Below are 20,103 nucleotides of genomic sequence, written 5' to 3'. Positions count from 1 at the left end.
AGGACTGCATGCTTGATAAATCATGACTAACACTACATTGTATTGCAGTAACCAACTGTTTATTTCAAAGTTGCCAACATTATGCAACTCTACAAATATTCAGAAAAACAGATGTGTTTCAAACAAAGTCCAGGATAACCACGTTCCCTGCTACACCAAGCTACATACACTCACTTCTGATCTCACACCTTACAGAGAGCAACTGCGAAGCCCGCTGAAGTTGACAGAAGCATTTCTGCTCACCTTTTGATCAAGGTCTGATAAGAAGGATTTAGTATCCTATTTATGGGAATCATACTTGACCGCAGTCCCATCACACATTCCTATTTGATGCCTTCCAATCCTTAAACAAATTAATAACCTAAAGAATGAATGTTTCCAAGTTGTAGGTAGTTTGTAAGAAATGATATTCAGTGGAGTTATGATATTCAGTGGATAGTTGATTTTTCTTTCGTTCCTTTTTTCCCTTAACACACTTGCACAGGAGAAAAATTCAGTTCTCACAATAATACACACTAACTGGCTTACTGCTCAATATATGACTTACAGAGCAGAATTTTATTTATTGTCAACATTTAAGCTTTTATTTATTTATTTATTTTATTATTATTATTATTTTTGTAGTCTTTGTACATTCATAAAGGACCAATAGCTTGTCCCTAAGCCTATTCCTAAGCCTGGTGAAGTTATTAATCCTAAAGATGGACTTGACAGAGCCATACCTAAAATGAAAAATAATATCCATGCTTCTGTGTACATACATTAAAAAAGCCAATGCCACAACTTCAGGTTAGAACACATGCACAGAGGCATGGATACTTTCCTCCTGTCTACTTACGTGCAGTAGCATAGCATAACCCACAAGCAGGATTTCTCTTGTCTCAGTGGTCTAAATAAGATGATAGCCTGCAGCTTTAGTTTTTAGTAGTCTTCAAAGATCAAAAAAACACCGCACATGCAGTTCTCCTAACTATTTCTTCATGCCATCTCCTCCTCCACTACATATGCTTTTAGGCCTGATTACTCGTATGTTTTGGAAAATTGTACAAAGATCCAGGTTCAAAATGAGAACGAGTATGGACTGAATGAAAAAGACTGTCCAGAGAGGAAACAATTCATAATGTTTGTGTTTCCAACATGTAGTGGTTTTGGGTCAGATGGGTATGCATTACTATCATTTTACGTATAACACCAGTTTAATAATATGGAAGAGCTGATCTGAAATCCACTTTTTCACATGGAGCCTTGGCTCTGCAGACTTTGGGCAGAGGATATAAAACCAGCTGCAGGTGTATTTAGACTTTGCACCAGAGCAAAAACAAACAAACAAAACAAAACCCCCAAACCATCCAAAAGATGAGAAATCCTGCTTGGTATATGAAGATTGGCCATAAAGCAATGGAAGGACGTTGGTTTTTATCATAATTCAGCCTGACCCATAAAATAACTTTTATGTCTTGGGAACAAAGTGATATAAACCTATTTTAATTCCACTTTAAACATCTCTAGAAGCATAAAGGACCTTGATGTTGCCCAACATCCTATATGACTCATAGTATATTGTGCTGCTCACAAGACTAGTACAAGGAAAACTAAGGAAGCATTCTTGGAACTGCTGTAGTTGACATCGACACCATCCAGGAATTTTGGTAATTAAGAACAGCACAACTAGCTTACGTTATATCTGTGAAGTAACTTTGACTCACTGAGTTCCTACCTTAGGGCTGCGTTAGAAAACAAAACAAAACAAAATAATAAAAAAAAAAAAACAGTTAAACAAATGTTACAGCTAGCATGACAGTAAATTATATATCTATTGGTATCTAGCCTGTATCAATATTTCCAGCTCCAGAATAGGGAATTACATACTTCCACGGGTATCGTGCTTGTGCTAAAATTAAGATGCAGTAACTAGCTCAGTTCCCCTCTTCACCTGAGTGTGTACTTGAGGTACAATTTCAGATATAAGCTTCTTCTTTTCTTTAGGATTGAAAGAAGTGGGTGGAGGCTTCACAGGAATTGCATCACCACTGTACTTCTCTTTCCCCTACTGAATCCACCGCCAGCCTCATCTCAGTCACGCACAAAACCCAGTCTTCTCCTAGGAAGCCAGAAGCTACCACGTCCCGTCCAGCCTCACGCCGGCGAAGGCTCCTCAATCTGCTGACTTCCCTGCTCGTTCTTGGCCAGGCTGCCTTGGAGACAGCACCTCGCTGAAGTCATCCTCCTCCTTCCCCGCTCTGACACACACATTCAGTGGTCTTCCCCCAGGTCTCCTCACTGGGCTGAGGAAATTTCATCACTTGTGTTCCTCAGGCACTGCAGCAACGCCAGCGGTTCCCTGGCAGCTCTTGGAAACTACAACTCCCACCGTGCTGCACTCGGAGGGTGGCCGCAGCGCAGAGCTGAACCGGGCTCTGCCTTCAGTGTGCTGGCTGCTGGCCCTGGGGGGATCCCCGCTCCCAGAGGATCCCCGTTCCCCTGAGGGCGCTGCGTTATGTCGGCTGCTCTGTCACTGGAGCCGTTTGTTGAGCTCCAAGCGTTTCACAGAGGACACAGAGAGGCAAGCACAACGTGCCCGCCGACTCTTCGGTATTTCTGCATAAAATCACGGCTTGTCTTGCACAGGGGCTTGGAGGGGCATGAGTGTGACTTGAGCAGTTAAGATGCGAACGTGATTTCCACAGCTTTATTTTGAAGAGCGTGAGGTAAATGAGGGGCTCAGACACAAAGGAACTCCGGTTGCCAACACCGGATCGGAACCGTGCCTCACGCCGCGCAAACGGACGATGCACAACGGCGACCCCCCGGCGGTGCAGCAGGGCCGCCCGGCAGCCATCTTCCCCGGGCAGCAGGGCCTGGGCCGGGCGGCGGCGGCGCCGTGCGGGGCGGGGACGAGCCCCGCCGCCGGGTCAGGGGGCGGCCGCCTGTCAGTGCCGGCAGCCGGGGGAAGCCCGAGGCGGGGCAACGCCTCGCCCGGCTCGGGGACGGCTCCGGCGCCAAGATGGCAGGACCGCCCCGCCCCGCCCTCACGGCCCCGCGCCGCCGCCGCCTCAGGGCCCCCGGGGCCGCTCAGGGCCGCGGTCCCGGCGGGGGGCGAGGGGCGGCCGCAGGCGGAGCCGCCTCAGGGCTGCCGCCAGCGGGAGGGGCAAGGCCGGGCCGACGGCCGGGGGGAGGGGGCGGGAAGGGAGCCCCACTGCGCCTGCGCTTGGCGGCCGGCGACGTCTGCGCACGGGTCTGTGACGCCGTGACCAATCCGCGGCCCGCCCCCGCCCCTCGTGACGCGGCGCGTTGATGGGCGTGCGGGACAGCCAATGGAACGGGGCGCTGCCGTTCAAACCGGAGGTGCCGGGGCAACAGCGGCCAGTTGTGCTGCGGGGCGGGCGTTGGGCGGCGGCGCGTTCCCGGGCGGCTCCGCCGGGCTTTTACTGTGCTCGGGGCGGCGCCGGCGCTCAGTGTGTGCGCAGCCGACTGACGGAGCGGGCCGGGCCGCGCCCGGGAGCATGGGGGTGAGGTAGGGCCGGGCCGGGCGAGGAGGAAGAGGCAGAGGCGAGCGGGGCCGGCCGGCGGGGCCGGGCCTGCGCGGCGGGGTCGCGGAGCCGGCCGGAGGATGGAGGACAAGAAGGAGGAGGGCGAGGCGGAGATCCAGGAGCACGGCCCCGAGCACTGGTTCAGCAAGTGGGAGCGGCAGTGCCTGGCCGAGGCCGAGCAGGAGGAGGCGCTGGCCCCGGAGCTGCAGGACGAGGCGGCGGCGCAGCCCGAGCACAAGCAGCAGAAGCTCTGGCACCTCTTCCAGAACTCGGCCACCGCCGTGGCGCAGCTCTACAAGGGTGAGCGGGGACGGGGGGCGCCCGCCGGGGGGGGCTGGGGGTGGTGGGAAGGGCCGGGGACGAGGGGGCCGCCGGCCCCGAGCGAGGCCGGGCGGGGGCCGCGCACAGCGGAGGGGGGAGGCCGGCGGTGCGGGGCCGGGCCGGGAGGGGGGCCCCGGGGTCGGGAGCGGGGCCACAAAGGGGCTGCGGCGGCGACAGCGGCCTGGGCAGGGGGAGGAGCGGGCTTCCGGCCCGGGGCTCCGCGCCCGTCCATAGAGGCAGCCGGGAAAACAAAATGGCGTGAGGGGCGAGCCGCCGCCGCTGCCCGGCCCGCGCCCGTAGCGGCCCCCAGCGGAGGGGCCCGGGCCGGCTGCCGAGGCCCGGACGGGGGCTCGGCCCCGGGGGGAGGCCGGAGAGGGCCACGGGGCGCCCGGGGGCGGCTCCGGGGGATGGCGGCCTCGGCGGGGGGCCGCGCCCGGAGGGTGCCGGGCGGCGGGGGCGAGCCCCGCGGAGGGCCCGGGGAGCTGCGGGGGCGGGAGGGTTGGGGGGAGGCCGGCCCTGCCCGCGGCGGCTCCTGCCGCCCAGCCCGGGGAAGAGGCTCCGACAAAATGGCGAAGTGAGGGGCCGGCCCCATTGTGCGGCGGGGGCTGCGGGCGGGGGCAGGGCACGGCGCTTCCCCGTCGGGCTGCGGCCGCCGCCTCCGCCGTGCCCGGTGCCCCGGTCGGGGCCGCAGCCGGTCCGTCCCTCCCGGCCCCGCTCCCGAGTTGCCTTTGGAAGGTGGAACAAAATGGCGAAACCTAACATGGCCGTTCGGAGTTAGTGACTCCAAAATAAACAGCGTGTGTCCTTCCTTCCCTGCAGACCGGGTGTGCCAGCAGCCGGGGCTCTCCCTCTGGGTCCCCTTCCAGAATGCAGCCACTGCGGTCACCAACCTCTACAAAGGTAAGGGGCTGCTCCCACTGCCCTGGCAGCCCTCCTTGCCGAGTCCCACTCGGCCTCCTGCCTCGGCTTACTCATAAATAGGGACTGTTAATGTCTCTTATTCATGCTGATAAAATCTAACCCGAGACTGCTTCCTGAATCTTGCAAGTTTTCCCAGGGCCACTTTAGCTGACAGTAGTTGAATCTTTTCTGTTGCCTGATGCTAGTGATTAACAACTTAAAAGCTGTTTTATTCTGAGACCCTTGAAAGTGGGTGCTACTAATCTGCCTTGTGAATTCAAGGGGAGAGTGCAATAGCTTCTTTAGTACTGAAATTTCCTGCATATCGTGTATTTCATGGTGTATTAAATGTTGGGATATCAGTATGGTAAATGCATATCTGTGAAGTATAAGTTAGGTTTAGTATTTGCAGAGTCCTGCATAGTTGCTTTGTGGCGAAAATAAAACTTGTTCTTGTGACAGTGAGGCTTCCTAAATAAGCCTCCTGGTTTATTTTAAGCACCTGAATCATGTAATGACTGTGTCTAGGGTGTCTATAAGAAAGCAATGTTAGCCAGAGCTTTGATAAGAATGCACTTTGTACATGGCTGTGCTTTTGTGCTGTTTGACTATGCTTCTGTTGATCAAGGCCTGCTTCTGAACTCTGATGTTCTTTGGGTTGACATAAGAATTCTTTGCTGCAGAAGAATCAGTCAGTGGCTTCTAATTTGGTCAAAAGATTGTACAGAAATAATTTGTTGGAGTAGAGGCTTGAATTGGCACAATATGAATCCCATTATTACTGTCTTCCATTACTGGGAAGAAACAGAGTAAGTTCCAAACTTGTTTTTCTGATAGAAGTTTTCCATGCTTTTTGAGTTCTGGGGGTGTTTTTTCCTTGGTTTGTACAGTAATACTTGTATATCCTGCAAGTTTTTTGCTTGAGTTCCCTGGTTTGTGGGAATTGCTTTAAACAACTGAATTTAGTAATGTTTGTGATAGCTTATCATGTTTCTGACAAATGTGGTTAAAGCAAAGAGTAAATGAAGGTAAATAACCCTCACCGATAGAGACTTGACTCTCCTGCAAAAAGTGCATGTGAATATTGTATATGTGTGATAGGTCGTATAAAGGGGCATTAGTTAACAGCACAAAGTTGGCCTGAGAGAGTTGGTCACCAGAACATGGCCTGGGACACCAGTCATGTGAGCATGCAGCTGGAGTAGCAGTGGATATTTGTCTGTTTCACAAAATGTGTTGGCCTTTACAGCATCCTTGCTATGAAGTCTAAGGCTGCTTATTTTTGCTGAAATCAGTTGATTACTTTTGTTATAGGCAAAATGAGGCCTATCTTTCCCTGCAATAATGTGATTAACAGATGTATGTGTGGTTTGTCAAGGATTAGGGAAACTAGAATTTAAGTAGGAAGCAGTCTTCAGCCAGGTATGACTTAATACTTCAAAAAGTAGCTCTGGAAGTCTTTCCTTAGAATGGTCTCAGTGCTGAAGTAATACTACAGTCTGTCTTCGAATTTTCACTTAACCTCCTAAGTGGAGATATTTGAGAACATGCCTAGAACCATCTATGACCAATGTCATACCCCGTAAGTTGGAGTTTCTTGAAGTGAATTTGCCTTTAGTGATAAACTGCTCATAAATATCCTGTGGCTTCTCGCATACTCAGATTTGATTTGGAAGAGTTTTGACAAAGCATTGTAGAATTACTTGGTATGGCTAAGGATTGCAAACTGTCTTGCTCCATTAACAGATTTCTGATTTGCTAACTGAGGCATCCAAAGCTTTACAGTAGCAACACAAGGAACAACGTGTTAGGAGAATGTCATGGTATCTTGAATATCAGTGTTTTTTTTTCTTTAAAATAGATTAAAAGTTGAATATACCACAGTGTGCAGGTCTTGGATTGCCAGTCTCAGAATGGGTGCTGGTGATCAAGGCCTAACTGAAAGACAAGACAACAGACTTTCTTCCAGGTGGCAGTGAAGAAGTGAAGGTTTGTTTTCTAAGGTAGGGCTTGGAACTTCAGAGCACTGTAGAAAGTTTTAGTCATTAGAATGACTTTCTGAGCCTGTTGTTTACCTTATTAATAAAAGCTGTATTTTTGGTGGTGGTAGTACTTCATAATTGCAAAATGTAGGCAGCTTGACTGTGTGTGTATTTTGCCATCTGAACTTTGTAAACAAAGCAGCCATAGCTTTTAATGCAAGTCTAATCTTTCCCAGGGTAACAATGCTTGAAATTTGTCCAGGCTACATCAGTAGTCAGTGTTTGACCTCATAACAATTTCTAGTTAGCCCTTTGTTAAGTGTTCTTGTATACAAGAGCAGGTTGTTGATGTAAAGTTGGGCTCTTTATTTCTTAGGACTTTCTCAAGGTATTTCAGGAAGGGATTAAATGAATGCTGCCAGTTTCCAAACTAGCTTTTACTAGTGCATTGGAGTCTTAGATGCTGTGGAGCATAAAATGGCTGGAGGAGTGATCTGTTATGTTGCCATTGCTTTGACAGGAATTAGCAATTGTAAGTCTTCTAGTCCTTTGGTTACAAAGCAGCATAGGGAAAAATACTCAATAAAGAGTGCATGGAAGTAATGTGTTAATGTTCTCAGGGTACCTGTACAGCTTACAGTAAAGCCTTGCGGCTTTTAAAGTATGATTAGTTTGAGATGTTTCTGCTGGTAAGTTGTATTCTGTTTGGAGAGCATTTGGTAGTGTTGGTTTTAGTGGTCTCTTCTGGGGGTTGTGCACTGGTGACTTAAATGCCATTCTTAAACATTTTAAGTGATTATTCTTGATTTTTGTATGTGAGAACTAGGTTAGATGTATATGTCAGTTTGCCTGTAAACCAATGTCTTGAACAGCTGTTCTTAAATTTCTTAAAAGCTGGCTGCCCAGAACAGTATTACATTAGACTTCATTAGTAATGCAAGAATACAAAAAGCAGTTTTAATTAGCTTTGCCAGGTTAAAAAAACGTGGAAATAGAATAAGTGGAATTGGAATGGATACTATTTTGCTTTTAATGGAGTAAGAGCTAACATGGTGGCAGCTTCTACAAAATTGAAAGGGTTGCTGGCAAAGCTCTGAATCTATCTCAAGATAGGCATTTCTGAGTAGAGAAATACGGCTTGTCCCACCTCTTACTTTTCTGTGAAATTTTCTTGTTATTAAACTAGTAGCCAGAAATGTACTTACTGAAGTTTGAAAGCAATGCAAATAACTTAGGAGTGCCTTTTAGAGGTGAAATGTACTTCTGTACACAGATGACCATTAACATGAATGGGGAATTCAATTGCTTTTTGTAGCAGGTTTAATTACAAGCAGCACACTTCAAGCTTCTGTGTATCAAACTTTTAATGGGCCCTAAATAGGGAAACAAAACTTGAGGCTTCCTTTGTGAATGTTGCTGCCTAATGGAAAGTCATTGGGGATACTGCTTTATTTTTTCAAAAACTATGGTCTCCTGCAAATTGTTTCTGCAGAGATCTTAAATTAGAGGGACTCTAAAGAAATTGAAAATTCCTTCTGTTGGAATTGAGAAAATGTTATTCCTTTATGTGGGTTTTTCTAACTGTGCTGATCTCCTTCAAGAACGCAGTCAAAACATGCAGCTGCTCCTTAAGCCAATACTTGTCTGTTAAGTACCTGTTTCAGACTGACCACCTCTGATCTTAATGTTCATACAGTATGATTTACTAAATAGTGCTGTACTGTTGACATGTAGTATAGCAAATGTGCTATTTCTGTGGTGTTTGGGTTGTTAACTTTCTGACTTGTAACATTGGATGGGAAGTGGAACTCCTGTTAGTGTTCTGTTTCGGTTTAATATGCATCATTCCATAATGACAGGTAGAAGAAATGCTTAATGCTTATGGTTGACAGGAAGCCATATCGGTGATGTACCATGCTGTGTGTTTCACCTGTAACATGTACTAAGAATACTTTTCTGTCTTCTTGCAGAGAGTGTGGATGCCCATCAGCGAAGCTTTGATGTAGGAATTCAGATTGGCTATCAGCGTCGGAATAAGGATGTGTTAGCGTGGGTTAAAAAACGCAGAAGAACTATTCGTAGAGAAGACTTGATCAGCTTCCTATGTGGAAAAGTTCCTCCTCCAAGAAATTCTAGAGCTCCCCCAAGACTGACTGTAGTATCCCCTAACCGAGCTACTTCCACAGAAACTAGCTCATCTGTAGAGACTGATTTGCAACCCTTCCGTGAAGCCATAGCTCTGCATGGTAACAGTAATTTTTTCAATACTACTTGGTTAAAACTGGGTGGGGATTCTTAAAGTGTCTTCCTCTTATGCTTTGGCACTTGGTCACTGTAGGTGTCCTAATGTCATGTACCTGTGTTCCAGCTGAAGGTATTTACCTAATTCTCTAAGAGCAGTTCTGCATGTATAAAGCTTGTTAGTAACTAAAAAGTTGCATTGTCACATTTTGAGTAAGGAAAAGGTACTGTATAAAAATACACTTTGGATCCTAAGAGAGTTCAGAGCTATAGAACTAAGTATCAACTTCTGGTAGCATTTCTGAAGCACAAAGAGACTTGGCATTTGTACCAATGCTAAAGTAAACAGAATTCTTGGAAAATGATAATACTATGCTAGCAACTAGTTAAATATTAAGTTTTGGCTAGTTGCAAGTAGCTAACAGATCTGTGCAGGGTAGGGGAGGTAATCCAATGTCTGGAATTTTGTCTTTGGGGAACCTTACGTCACTCTAGTGTCCTCTTTTTGTTCTGCACAAGTTAATACAGTGGTCTTCTGCTTCAAGAAGTACACTGGAAAGGGGTGTTGTAGGCTCACCTCACTGCAAGAGTCCTGTTCAGAACTCAGTTCTAGTTCCCTGTCTTAGTATGTGAGAATTTTGAAGACACTGAGCTTCCTTGCTGTCATCAGCAATGGTGGTGGTGTAGATTTTTCTAAGGTAAGAATGTTCAGTAGCTAGTTCTGCATTGAACTTCTTCCTTGCAAGTCATAAAATGTATTTAAGGTGAAAAGAAGCAGTTCACCTATGTATTTTGTCTTCTAAAAAATGCTGAAGGGTAGCAGATAGCTTGAAGTGTCAGTAGTTAGACCATTCATGAAGACTTCTAGATGAAACTCTAGAAATAACTCTGGAAGAATAAACAATCTGTACTGTATAATCCTCAGTGGGAATAGAATTAATGAGTTAACTAGATTAGTGGATTCCTGAAAATGCAGTCTTTGCTTCTGCTCTGTGGCAGTTTTTCAAGATACATAAGCCAGACACTGTTACTGTCTAGGTGACAGCCTCATACCAGCAGCCTGGTATTGTTTGCTGCTCTGTTGCCATTTCAATGAAGCATGCTGCTGCCACCTAGTCATGTAGTATTTGGCAGTTTTCCTTCTCATACTGGAGGCTGGTTAGAGAATTGTGTACCAGTACTGCTTATTCACTAGGTTAAGCTGACTTCATCAAGGCAACTGCTGCAGATGCATATCAATGCAGATAGTTCTCTCAAGCACAGTCAGCTTGTGTTTTCACTGGTAGTATAGTTATTTTCACAATCACAGAATTGAAGGGGTTGGAAGGGACCCTGAAAGATCATTGGGTCCAACCCCCCTGCCAGAACAGGTTCCTTAGAGCAGGTCCTTGTTTCTTAGCATCTGCTTGATAGAGGTATTTCATGGAAGTCACAAAACTGAAGGAGTAGTTAATGCAATATGAAAGACATAAGGTTCAAGAGCACTGTGCGAAGTTCTCTGCCCTGTAATGCATTGTAGGGGCTGGAAGTGTATTTGCCATCAGGTGGTTGACAAGATTACGTGTCTGTCACCTGGATTAATTTTTCCCCAATATCAGTTTATATCTGGTCTTTCTTACTACTTATGCTACTCCTTTAGTGACTAAGCTTGTGTTGGGCCCCATAATTGTTTTTAGGTTGTTGCTTTCAATGAGCATTCCTACATCTACTTCCTGTCCTTTAGGGAACTAGTGGCCAAACTACTCCTGAACTACTATCCTATTTATCATTGGTTTTCTCAGAACTATTTTTGAAACCTGTGAATGATCTGCAGGTGTTCATAATTTGAAGTACTTTGTAGGGCTGTGCATGTGCATTTTTGTCAGGCTGTTTAAATGTGATCTGCTTCTAAGCATTGTGAGAAAACTTGATGATAGTGAGTAGTAATCTTAGCAAGTGTTCAGGATTAAGGCTTTAAGCAGAGTTTTTGGCTACTGTGTAAAGAAGTGGCTTTTTATGCTGATAGGTTTCCTGTGGAAGTGGAGTATTTCCTCTATTGGTAGCACGGATGGGTTGAAACAGTTGGGGGTGATACTGAAATTTGCTGTTTTAAGCATGGTCTTGTTTAATGAAACAGATGAGCATGCATTTAAGACACAAAATAAGCTATGAAGCTTTAAGCTGTAGCTGTGCATGAAAGTGTTCTAAACCTGTATTTTTAACCTTGCCTCCTCAGTGTTAAACCTCGTTTTATCTTGCCTATATTGTAGCTTAGCAAGATGGTTAATGGCTTTCTTGACAAAAGCTAGGGATTTCAAAACAGAAACTTCATTTTGTGATATTTGGGGAGGACTCTTTACAGTAGCTAAAAACAATGTTAAGGCAAGCTACACTTGGAAAAAGCTTTTATAGTATGTGATCTATCTCTTCACAGTGTAGTTATATCAGTAATGGACCTGTTACTGAAATCCTGTAGTGTAACTTACGGGTACTGTAGGATGAGTTTTTTGGAATGAACTAATATTGAGTCTACTCTGGCAAGTAGAAATGTTAGCCTTCCATTATTGTTGTACTGGAGGGTACCCTTGAAATCAAGTATGGCTAGAAACTCATTATTAAAGACTAACTTTTCAGATCTTAAACATTGAGCAGTTAGCTCAAGGTAATGTATGATCTCTTACCCAAAGGTCCAAGTGGATGTTTCTGAAACTTGAAGAGCTGCATCTAATGTCAATCAACTCTTTTAGATGTGATAATGAAAAATATTTTTGTTCAGCTCTTCAAAGTTGAGTTTTAACATCCACCTAACCCTAAATCATTCTTGCAGTTAGCATAGATGTAGATGCATTTTTATGTACTTCCTGAATGTGTATTAATGTATCCCAGTTCTGTAAAAGAAGACTTTCAAATAAAGATTACATCAAATTGAGCTGACAATAGTAAAATTCCCCAAAGTTGACATGTGCCTGGTTACTTCCTGTCTTGATATAGCTAACATGCTATGTTTGTCTGCAGGACTGCATGTTATGTGCTGGTGGTTCTCCACATACTGCTTGTAAATGATATTTGATTTTTAATCTGGGATGTTATCCATGCTCTACAAACTAGTCTTTCAGCATAATGGGAGAAAGTGCTATCACTTCAGCAAGACGTGAAGCAAGCCTAGGAAGGCAATATTGAAAAGCAGTGTACTTAATACTAAAAATGATGCAATGGGGTCAGCAGCACAGTGAGGGAGTGTTAGTGCTTTTGCTTGTTAGCTTTAATGTTGATGTATATCACTAACTCAGTCCCCAACAGGTGGGGCAAACCCTTATGTTACTATGTGTATGTGTGTGGCTTGGTTCCTTTAAAACCCTAAACTTCCATTAGGTCTTACCTTGTCTTGAAATATTAAATTGCGATATAGAGTGTCTTTAAAAAAAAAAAAGTGGTGAAGAAACAGCTGGTGGAAGTTGAAATGGGAGGACAGTACAGGTTAGTTTCCTAGGGTTTAAATTGGTATGAAGGTTCTGTATATGCCTGTCAGAGGATTGTATTATGTGCTGCTGAAAGTTGGTCTATGAGCAGTTATGTAGAAGTACAGCATAGAAGGGTGAGAAGGATCTATGTATTGATCTGTATGTATCTTGGGTTAATTCCTGCTTTAGGTGAACTTAATGTGGATGTTCCTTTTGATACTTGCTGATTAAAACATCTGGAAAATAGTAGTTAATACTGCTCTGCTGAGCAGTAGTTAATCAGGATATGATCCTTTGGTAGTGACCTGAAGTAACTTATTGTGGATATACATGTATATAGTGCAGGTAAAACTTCAGCTTGTAGTTCATAAAGCTTCAGTTAAGTCAGTGCTAATATATACTATGACTGGAAATGAGAAGTTCTAAGCAGTGTGATGGTGTGAGCCATATTCCTACTTTTCCTAGTAGTGTTATAAAATGATCTAGATGCATTTTTCAGATGCAAGTAGGTTTTTGTGAAAAAAGGAAGAGCAGGAATAAGAATGTAAGTAGTACTGTAAAGTATTTTGGATATGGCATGCAGTTCTGTAAAGTTTTAAAAAGGAGAGAAATACATGTTTCTTAAGTGTCTGTGGTGAAGAAGATTTCTAATGTAGGAAGTGAGAGACTTCAGAGGTAAGTATGGGGTAAGGAAAGAACTAAAGCCTTAGTAGCTATTTGAATCTGTCCTGTTGTGTAGATAAAAACTAATGTGCCTGTGATTAGGTCCTGTTAATCACAGTATAGAAGTTTGAGGCTGTGAAATGGTGTTGCTAACAGTCATGTAATCTTTCTTAGTATATCTATATTACTGCCTCCTTTACTGCTTTAAATGTTTAAATGCTTTGGTAGATGTTGAAATACATTGAAAACTTTATCTCAGAATAATTCACAATAAATGGGTTTTGAGATTCTTTTTACATGACCACTTCTTTACTAGAAGAAATGAACTGTGGATCATTGCTTCAAAAAGGTGCTCTGTCAACAAGAACCGCATCTCTTCAGTTGCATTGCTGAGTGTCTTTGAAGACACTGCTTCCATGAAATGGCAACTCGAGGTTTCAGTACATGCCTTGAATTTTCTTTGACTTTCCCATATTAGTTTGATTGCTTGGTCTTAAACTGTAATGTGTTTGTAATGCTATGTAATACAGTAACTGCTAGTAACTGAGACAACAGACTCACAGAGTAACAATTTTAGTGTACTATGTAAAGACTTGCTTATTACATCAGTATTACTAAATGTTGGTACCAGATGCAAAATTAAACAGTAATAGAAGTATGATATAATGTCCTCAAGTTCTGATCTCTGTAGAAACTAAATCAAAATGACTCTTCTGCCTTTGGCACCAGGTTTGATTGAAGTTTTTACCTTCCAAATAGTTTCCTAGAGGGTGGTATTGAATTTAAATTTGCATTGGTTCAGTATTATGTAAATATTGAAGAATAAATGCCTGCTTGAGGCATTGCTTGCAAACCTTGTGTGTTTTAGAATGTGTTGCAGCATATTGGATATGTATTTTAATTCTAAATTTGTATCTATTGTTTAAAAATGCTCCTTACTTGATAAAGCTCTATTTAAAAACAGCTCTTGGGTGCCTAAAAACATGTTCACACCTCACAGGACAGTTTTTTGTTTTATTTAGAATACACTTGTGATTTTTAAAAGAACACAATGACCATTTAATTAAGAGCTGCATGTAACAACAGTAGATAACTGATATAAGTAGTGTAAGCTGGTGATTCTCAGTGGAAGTAACAGTACTGAACCTGTGTTCAGAGCAGTTTGATTTGGAATCAGTGTGGGGAAGTTTTCACAAAGTATCAACTAGGCTTTGAAATGATGTCAGAACATCCACTCTCTGTGCTGTCAGTTTTTTCCAACTGAAATGCATGGGATGAACTCATGCTTTAAGGTATATTGTATCAGTTGAAATTAAACTTACTGCTGTCTTTGAATTGTGCAGTGATTTGTAACCTCCCCAACTTTCTGCTCTTCAAGTACTTTCTGCCACTGTAGATGGCAGATAACTACAGGATTCTAGTCAGGCTTTAAAACATGCTTCTTCTAAGTATGCACAGTATATCCTGTAATACTGAAAGAATGAGCTTTAAATATTAATTCAGCATTAATGTACAACAGTGAAATGGGTGGACCTGCCCCATCCTGATTTGTGTATTCACCTGCTGTCACTGCAGCTGGGTTTGGAAGCAATTTATCTTCTACCTGAGGTATTTAGTGTTTTTTTTTTTTTTGTCTTAAACTCTTTGTCAGGAGATACTGTGTACTGTAGATAGCAGTCTAGGTGCTATTTCATAACTTGACAAGTGGTCAGGTTTCTGACTGGTTTGTTTAATGGCAGAGATATTCAGGGACCAAACCTGAAACAGAGGAGATTATCTAACTTAATACATGCTGACTGAGGGAATGTGTATGCTGTGTGCTGCATTTGTTGCAATGCAGCCTAGCTCTAGTAAAGAATAGGAATATCAGACTTTCAGAGCACACTTCTAATACTTTAATACTTACATGGAATGTAGTTCATCTGGTCAAGAAACATGCAGGATGTAAACTGTTCTGTCAACTGTTCTGCCAGGTAACTGAATTTCTCCTAACCCCAAAGCAGAGCTTGTGTATAAGGTAGCTTCTACAGCTGAGCTTCATGGAGCCTTTGAAGCCAGTTGTTTGACCTATTGGCAGCTGATAGGTAGGGTTGGGTTAGGCTTTACTTGTCCCTGTGTGGCTGCTGGCTGCCTAGCTGACTGCATATGATGTGGCAGTGCACACAGATCAGAGTGCGTGTGATGGCTGGACAAAGGTACAGGGTGCTTGTGACTGGTGAAGACATCGAAGAGCTCAAGATCGTCAGGGTTACTAATAAGGAAGTCCTATTGGAGAACTTAATTTACTTGTTCTTACTGCTAGAAAGTCTACTGATCTAGATCTTGTTCTGTCATTCTCACAATTCCTGCTGTGATAGTTTTCTAGGGCTAGTAGACTTTTGTACTCTTTAATATTGGTATGAAGCAGTTAGGACAGTGAAGATACTAAGCTCTTGCTTAGAGTATAGCCTGAATTTCAAGTAGAGAAGGACTATTAGTCTTGCATGTCCTGACCCTGTTTTGGAATGTCCTGTTCTTGCTAGCTAAGTTGTTACTGAAGAGATGTTTAAATCAGCATGATGTATCTACAAGAAATTTACTTTAAACAAGAAAAATAAACGGTAACACCCTGCTGTTGCTTTGCTTTATGTTCAGGTTACTTGTGACATTGTTTTGGATCAGAACTGCCAGTAGTAAATTTTGGGGGTTTGACATGTGGTTTTGCTTTGCTGATTAAATGCTCTTCTGAATACTAATGTGTTGGCTAATAGTGGTAGCCCTAAAGTAGTTTTTCATTATTTAAATGAGTTGCTGTGCAAATGTATCTATAATCTGATGTCATACTGCAGTTTTCTTCAGAATTAAGGGGACTTGATAAATAAACCCCTAGCAGGGAGACTTTCCTTCTGTGAAACTTATGGTTTAGGCTGAAGCCTTCACATTGGAGTAGCCTGTTCTGTGTGGTGTGTACACACTGCATAGCATGTCACTTGCTTATGGAGCTACCATTTATTGCAGTGTGCTGTTACAACCTGCTGTATAAGATCACTCTAAATATAAAAAGTGGTTCTTCTGATTTCTAGATGCACTAAATGCTGGGAAGGTGGACTAGACTTCAAATAAGTAGGTGTGGTACAAACAGAATGAAGTGCCTGTAATATATCACTAAGTTAACTCAGTATCATCCCTTCTACACAGAAGTGAACTTTCTTTACTGTTTGACCTAAATGCTCTTTCTGTTTTTCCCCCTAGGTCTTAGTGGTGCAATGGCTAGTATAAGTGTTCGCTCAAGTACCCCAGGCTCTCCTACTCACGTGAGCAGTGGCTCCAATGCTAGTCGAAGGAGAAATGGACTCCATGATGTTGATTTGAACACTTTCATATCAGAAGAAATGGCACTCCACTTGGACAATGGTGGAACTAGAAAGCGTACCTCAGCCCAGTGTGGCGATGTCATTACAGACTCACCAACTCATAAACGCAACAGAATGATCTAAACTGCAAAAATTTCAAACCCACCATGCTGCTTGAAAGCCACTTGATCCTCAGAGTACTATTGAAAAGGAAACATGAGGCCATCTTCCCATATTCACTGTTAAAGACAAATGAATTCAATAATTGCCATAAGAAGTTTTAGATATTACATTAGATGCCTCTTGTTACTGCGGCTTTCTTAAACTATATTCTTAGCAGAGGACATCAGATATTGTGTAGTAGTTAGCAAGATCATCATAGGTGAACATGTATCCGTTCCAAGGCTAAAAGTGACCTTACTTGTATTCTTAAAGGGAAAGGAAATTTCAGATGTTTATTTGGTTATAGAATGCTTTTTTTTGTCCTTTATTTCCTGCTGTGTTGAGTATTTGCTTAAACAGTATTGCCAGTTTGACTGAAATTGTCTACAACATGACTTGGCATCTTTGTCAAAACTGCAGGCTTCCATTTTTGCAGCACTGTACCATGCACCTAGTTTCTCTATAGTAACAGTGTGCAAGTTAAATATTGGACTGTACCCTTCTTAGTTTTAAAAGCAGTTGATAATTCTGGTGATTGTGTGATAATGTAAAGAGGTGCTATGATGGTCATGCAATTAATACTTAATATTGAATCAATACAAGGATCTTTATTGGATTCACTTTGTGTGTTTTAGTGCTCTGAAGTAGCAATATTAAACTTCCCCAATTAACTTCATAGGCTTTTAAAACTTCAGTTTGAGGAAAATATATGTACTTATTGGTATTATCCTTGTGGTGGTAATACACAGTGCAGACTGCACCAGTGCTGACCTAAATTTAGAGGAAGATGTCCTGTAATTGGAAAATAGGCTTTTCTGTTCAGTATTAGTGGAGGGTAGGTTTTGTGTACACCCATATCCCATTTTACATTTCTTGTGAAGTAATTGCCCATTGCTGGGGAGGGGTGGGAGGAGAGGGAGTGCAGGGGAGTAGTTGGAAAAGGGGTGTTATCTTAACAAGTAAGACTTATGGTCATGTGGAAACTTGGGACTAACTTAAGGGTCTGTGTGATGCTATTTCCCTTGGGAGATGCACACAGGTTCTCTAAAGTGCTAAGAAAATAATTTAAAACTGGAAGTTAATTAAAGATCTGGATAAACATGCTGTAAGGCTGAATTAAAAAGGATAAATGGCTTTCTTTTCGTGTTGAGCTTACATTCATAGGATCAAACTCTGGCTGCCATAACTTAAGCATAATCTACAATTGAAATGAAGATCGAGATTGATCTGCAAATCAGTTTCTGAATGGGGAAGGATATGTCAAAGAACTTTTATGTAGCTACAAGAAGTATTTCCTTTTGGGTGGAGATTGAATTTCTGCCAAAGGAGGGGATAATACAGGAGGAATAGAACAATGAAGAGATCCAAACCTGCAAGTTGGGAAAGGGGTATTAGTGAGGTGGTATGCATGCCTAACTGGAAGCATATGCTGGTTTCTCTTACATGAAATCTAGCTATGCTAGATCCACAATACTAAATTCTGGTGTTCTAGCTAAGTTAAGGCACCTTGAGTTCTAATATACAGCTCTTCAAGACTTATGTTCTTGTACACTCAGATCTTTTTTGTATTATCTTCCCTGTTATTTGAGGCAGACTTAACTGTAGTCTTGTTCCTTTTTACCCTGATGTCCCTTCATTGGTGTTCTGTAGTCAAGGCAGGACAGCAATGATGCATTTAAAATTCTCAGAATTCAAGGCTCTTTAAGAGCAAGATTTCCTTGCTTTGTGGTGCTTCCATCAAATTTCTTTACATTGAAGAGCTCTCAAAGGTGTCAACAGTTGCACAGAGTTGCACAAGTTATAGCTAGAGCTTCTGTAGTTTATGGGGCAAATACAAGATCTTTCCAAAGCAAGATAGTAAAAACTGTTCAAAGCTCCCTACCTGTGTTACATAGCTGAACTTGCACATCACCTGAAGACTCAGTATACATTACTTTCAGTTACTGCTAATAACTACGATTCATAAGACTTTATGTAAAATATTAATACTGCATAAAACTAGTATTCATCTGGAGGCTACATTTTCAACTGGGACTTTGAAATAAGATAGTATCTAAATGTTAGTATTTATTTGGCTGAGAGAAGGATTTTTGTCCCAAAAGGAGAATCACAGGTTGGAATTGTGAACATAGAGGACACATGTGGAAACCGTTCTTCATCTATTCTGTTTGTTCATTACCTGGCTTGTACAATTAAGATGCTTATGCTCTGCAGCTTCTAACACTTTACTATTACATATAGTAAAGGTAACATAGTGGTGTCAGAGTTCTGCATACATGAACTAAAATACAGCAGTGCTTCTGGTCTAGCCCAAATAGACAGAGCCTTTTCAATTATTTCTTTCTTGCAGTTAAATCCTATTAATATTCTGAAGCATTATTTCAGCCTAGCACCACTTAAAACAAAATTTATCTGTATTTTTATTTGGTTTGTGCCATTTTTGAGAGAAAACATTAAACTAGTTGCAGTAATAGTTTTGCTTGTACCTTAAAGCTGTACCTTAAAGTATTTGGCAACTTGTTTGTTTTCCCATTTTAGTCCCCATTATTTGCTCTGTTAACCTCTGCCACAATGATCAAAAATGCATGTATTTACCTGATAAACACAGGGAGGACAGATTGTCTCAAGATGACAAAAGTTAAAGCCCAGTACCTATTGCTTTGAAGATTTCCTGTGCTAGTGTAGAAAATTGATGTGGAAAAATAGCATTTTGCTGTTACCCAAACTGTAGCTCCTGGAGCCAGAAACAAGTTGACTTTATGTAAGAAACACTGATTTGAGAACTGTTTTTGATTATTAAAAAAAGGTGCTTTCTTTGCTTTCTCCTATGAATCGTATAGTTGACCGGTCTCTTCTCCATGTACATCAAATCTAACATGAATGTGCGGCAAGTTACATACAGTACATCCTGCACTGAAGCTACTGAGCTTGGCTTGCTTATTAATGAAGTAAGTTTTAAATGTTAAATTTAAAGCTATATTACAATAAAGTAATGCAAAAATGATTTTGGCTGAAACTGAAGTCCTGCAGTTAAACTTACACAAATGTGGTTTACCCAGCTGGAGTAATAGAAACTAAGTCATAATAAACCTAATAAAAAAATAAATACAAATGTTAAGGCTGCTTGTAGTTATTGAGTAACATAGTCCATTGGAAAACCCCAAACTAGAAGATTAAAACCCACACCAGAAGATTAGAATGAGTCAGGCTTGTTTCTGCAGAGTAGAATTGTTCTTTAAGAATGTATTTTGATGGTGGTAGCTGTTTAAAACTAGTTATGCTGAAACTAGTTAGGCTTTCTGTTGCCTCTTGGATCACAAGCTGCTCTCTTACAGGCTCTACTTACAAACTCCAGAGTCTTAATTGGGATGTTCTCTTTGCATTTGCACAAGGAATTTTGCGGAGTTCCCATGTCACACATCTAGGAAAAATGTTCAACTTTCTTAGAAATTTGTAATGTTAATTTTTGTAGTATAGCTTTTCTCTAGCCAGAGGACTTTTTGGATGTATGTGTAGCTTTTTCTTCATGTGG

At 42.5% G+C, this 20,103-nt stretch overlaps 1 protein-coding gene across 1 annotated transcript; it reads left to right on the top strand.

Moving 5' to 3' along the window:
* The first annotated feature begins 3,380 nt into the window (after positions 1-3,380).
* On the top strand, positions 3,381-19,575 carry HAPSTR1 (HUWE1 associated protein modifying stress responses). Its single transcript, XM_084296137.1, has 4 exons — positions 3,381-3,830; positions 4,671-4,751; positions 8,704-8,979; positions 16,309-19,575. Exons 1-4 carry the CDS (start codon positions 3,611-3,613, stop codon positions 16,551-16,553), a joined length of 822 nt encoding a protein of 273 aa, XP_084152263.1. The 5' UTR covers positions 3,381-3,610; the 3' UTR covers positions 16,554-19,575.
* Positions 19,576-20,103: the final 528 nt, after the last annotated feature.

The sequence above is a fragment of the Netta rufina genome (genome assembly GCF_964035555.1).
Source record: "Netta rufina genome assembly, chromosome: 15".
Lineage (NCBI taxonomy): Eukaryota > Metazoa > Chordata > Aves > Anseriformes > Anatidae > Netta > Netta rufina.
This window is presented reverse-complemented; position numbering and strand designations above follow the sequence as displayed.